Consider the following 3,854-nt stretch of genomic DNA (forward strand, 5'->3'; position numbering starts at 1 on the left):
CCTGCACAGCTAAGGACCAAGGGGAACCTACATCTAAAATTTGAGATATATCCCACAAGTACTTTTTGAGAAATAGCGATAACAAACTTACACTATCAAAATCCAAGATGGCTGCCTGTTGGCCATGTTGTTTATCCGATCAGTCTCAAAAGTTGCCCTGCACAGCTAAGGACCAAGGGGAACCTACATATAAAATTTGAGAAAGATCCCTCTGGTACTTCTTGAGAAATAATACCGATAACAAGAATTGTTTAAGGATGGACGACGGACACCGGACAACGGACGGACGACAGACCACGGACGCAGGGTGATTTGAATAGCCCACCATCAGATGATGGTGGGCTAAAAAGTCCAATTTAAAACCCATCAAAAATAGATCATTTTATAAATACCATAACACTATTTTCCCAAAATAAGAAGATTGATTTGAATCATAATTTACAAAATCACTGATATTACTGATAAATGATTTATAAAATAAATCAGAAAGACAACTCCAATATGAAAGTATTCAGGAGACATGTATGTTTGCCCAATCACTCTTTTTCACCTTGGAGCAAGAGAGAGAATTCAACAGAGATCAAAAATGTGATAAAGTTCAGTATTTTAAAACAACTGAGAGAAAAATTTTGAAATTAAATATAAAGCTTAAAACCTACATTCAGATTCTATTTCACCATGCATCAGAAGTACGAAATATTTGTGCTGATAATTTGTGTACAGGTACTATCCGATATACACGACCACAATTATGACAACTTAAATCAGCACTCTAGTGTTCCTCCTGTTACAGACATTGAGTGCCTGTACAATGATACCCTGACGTTACATGTAAGTTATGTACACTGAACTACCAGAAGTACTTATTGAGTACATGCAATGATACCCCGACGTTACATGTAAGTTATGTACACTGAACTACCAGAAGTACTTATTGAGTACAATAATACCCCGACGTTTATGTAAGTTATGTACACTGAACTACCAGAAGTAATTATTGAGTACAATGATACCCCGACGTTACATGTAAGTTATGCACACTGAACAACCAGAAGTACTTATTGAGTACAATGATACCCCGACGTTACAGGTAAGTTATGTACACTGAACTACCAGAAGTACTTATTGAGTACAATGATATCCTGACATTACATGTAAGTTATGTACACTGAACTACCAGAAGTACTTATTGAGTACAATGATATCCTGACATTACATGTAAGTTATGTACACTGAACTACCAGAAGTACTTATTGAATACTTTAATGATGAACGTAGCCCCCAATATAGATGTGACAAATGCGAATCCCTCTCGCTGGCCGATGCACTTTCTGATAAAAGTCACAATTCTCTGAGTGAATGATTGTCGCATTGGTCTCTTTTCCTGGTCGGTTTTGGCCTATAAAAAAGAAAACAACGTTAGTTTCATTGAAGGAAGAGATGAAACAATTTTATTTTTACATATTTTACAAAGCTACAGCTTTATATATATAAGTACTGCAAAAAGCTTTTTTCATAAATTTCTTTGATATTATTCTTCTGCTTTCAATATTTAGAAATGGATATCAAATCAACGATCATCCTGATTTCTTACCGGTATGCAAAGGAGACACATTATCTAGAAAATATTTAAAGAAGAAGTGTGGAATGTGAAAACAATCTTGATATCATACATGCTGAAATCAAGTTGCTGTCAGTCCTATTGGTAAAGGGAGGTAAATCCAGCCTACCTTGCTGTCCTCCTCCTGTATGATCTTGGCATGTTTGAGATACTGCACTAAGGAGGGGTTATCTTTCTCCACTGGAGGGAAGTACTCATTCTTCTTCTCTCTCACCCACCAGTCCTGCCTGTATAGGAAAGGTTTTAGTGAACACTGGCAAAACATAATACTAAAAGTTCCATCAGCATGAAAACTACCTATGATAACAAATACATGTAAATGTACTATGAAATCAGATATTTTCATGGGGACTAAATTTTGTGGTTTCCTGACAAAACACCATTTCGTGGGTACATGATCTGTGGATTATGAGCACCCACTCATACAGAGAATTGCTATATGTCAAACTTGTAATTACTTAGTGGACCTATGAATTGGTGGATGAAGATTACAATGAAATTAAAAACCCACAAAAATTAGTGATTTCACAGTACATAAACAGACTAATGTATTAACCCCAGATTGGCTTATCTGCATTTCTTGTTTCAGACAACTATTGGGGCTTTCTCATGCTGCGCATAATCAATTCGGTCCATTAGCCCCAAAGTCATTGGGGTTTCATTCATTTCATATACATGTCATACACAGTTTACATCGTACAGGACCATTTTCCGCCTGGTTCTTCAGTAGGGTTCAGGACTCGCCTGGCGATGTAACCAAACTATGCATGATAGCAGTCTTTGTTGTACAGGACTTTCGCCTGGTTCTCCAAGAGGACTCAGGACCCCGCCTGGCCACAACCTGCTCATTCAATTTCAATTTCTTCATTTGTTCATTGTCTACCAGCTCAAAACTTTAATACTTACCTCATTACCCTTAACCAGGAGCGCCTTTTCCTGTTTATAGGATTAGGACTTGCACCTGGTAGGGAATCTTGAATTTATCTTCCTTCATGCTGGTAATTGTGTCATATATATGCAGCAGCCAAGACAGCCCTAAATGCAATTTGTTTGTTTGATTTTGTTCTATGTTTTGTTTAGTTAAGTATGTGTTTGCTATGCTATGTAAATTATATCATGTGTAGAACAGTTTTGGAATGTAAATACTTAGTGATTTATTTTATAATACATCTGTAAATCTTAAAAATCCGTGTTTGTTATTGTTTATAAACTAGGTATTTGTTTTTTTAATTTCCTTTTCCTTTTTTTTCAAACAGATTGATTCTATTTTGACTGCAGGAAATGCCACATCAATCTCCATTAGAAACTGATCACATCATCATTATGGATCATGAATGAGGAAAATTAATTTCTGTAAATTGAGAGCATTGCTACATTGAATATACTGGCCAGCCTACCCATTAGCCTGTGAGAAGTGGTAATGGTAGAGCGTGGCCCGGATGTACTTCGGTGGTTCCTCTGGATAGGGGTTGTGTTGTAGTAACTGTATGACCTCTGGTTGACCTTGAAGAAGTCTGTACACCAAATTGACAAACCATGTGTTGTGCTGGTAGCTCCCTAAAGCTGCAAACCACATCTGCCAGTCGAGGCGAGGCTGGTGTGGAGCTGGAAGAATGCAGTTATAGCATCTGTATTATATTCAAACATCAATGCCAAACTTGAGACACTAACAAATGTGCTACCTAATCCTTTTACCTCACTCCTCTATACTACAACATAGCCTTAACCATTGAAGACCCTGTGCCATCTTCTGTGGGTGTGTATAGCTTGGCACCAAATGGAAACTATAAATGCTACATAATAGACTTGTTGCTGTTCGATATGACCAACAAGGTAAAGTGTCTACCTCTAAACAAGTACTAAAACTTTTCTAAAGTTTGGAGAAGATGAGGTTGGAATTTTGAATCAGACACTTTAAGACAAGAGGCCAAAGGGCCTTAGCGGTCACCTGAGTTATATCATCGGTACTGGTAGCTTTATTTTATTGTTTAGATGTGATGTGGAAATCAGCATGTAAACTAAGTGAAATACAATACTTGTCATGTCATCAAAGGATAAGAATTTGAAAATTATTGGTAAATGTTCCCTTTGGGGCCCTGCCCTAGCCCCTGGGGATGGGGCAGGAATCCCAATTTTACAAAGTAATACTCTCATTCACCAAAGATGATTCTGACTAAGTTTGAGAAATTTTCTGCTGAAAATGGATAAAATATATACCCAAAAGTGTTATTTC

The 3,854-nt window shown here is 37.1% G+C and overlaps 1 protein-coding gene across 1 annotated transcript in view; it reads right to left on the reverse strand.

Moving 5' to 3' along the window:
- Positions 1 to 277: 277 nt before the first annotated feature.
- Positions 278 to 3,854, reverse strand: part of LOC110459326 (lipase maturation factor 2-like) — an 86,581-nt gene continuing 83,004 nt past the window's right edge. Inside the window, exons 13-15 of the mRNA XM_021511525.1 lie at positions 3,019 to 3,226; positions 1,731 to 1,848; positions 278 to 1,399 (exon numbers count right to left, since the gene is read on the reverse strand). Of these exons, the coding sequence (XP_021367200.1) occupies positions 1,238 to 1,399; positions 1,731 to 1,848; positions 3,019 to 3,226 (488 nt within the window). The 3' untranslated portion in view covers positions 278 to 1,237. The remainder of the gene's footprint in view (positions 1,400 to 1,730; positions 1,849 to 3,018; positions 3,227 to 3,854) is intronic.

This window comes from Mizuhopecten yessoensis, unplaced genomic scaffold, assembly GCF_002113885.1.
Source record: "Mizuhopecten yessoensis strain PY_sf001 unplaced genomic scaffold, ASM211388v2 scaffold10041, whole genome shotgun sequence".
NCBI classification, from domain to species: Eukaryota; Metazoa; Mollusca; class Bivalvia; order Pectinida; family Pectinidae; genus Mizuhopecten; species Mizuhopecten yessoensis.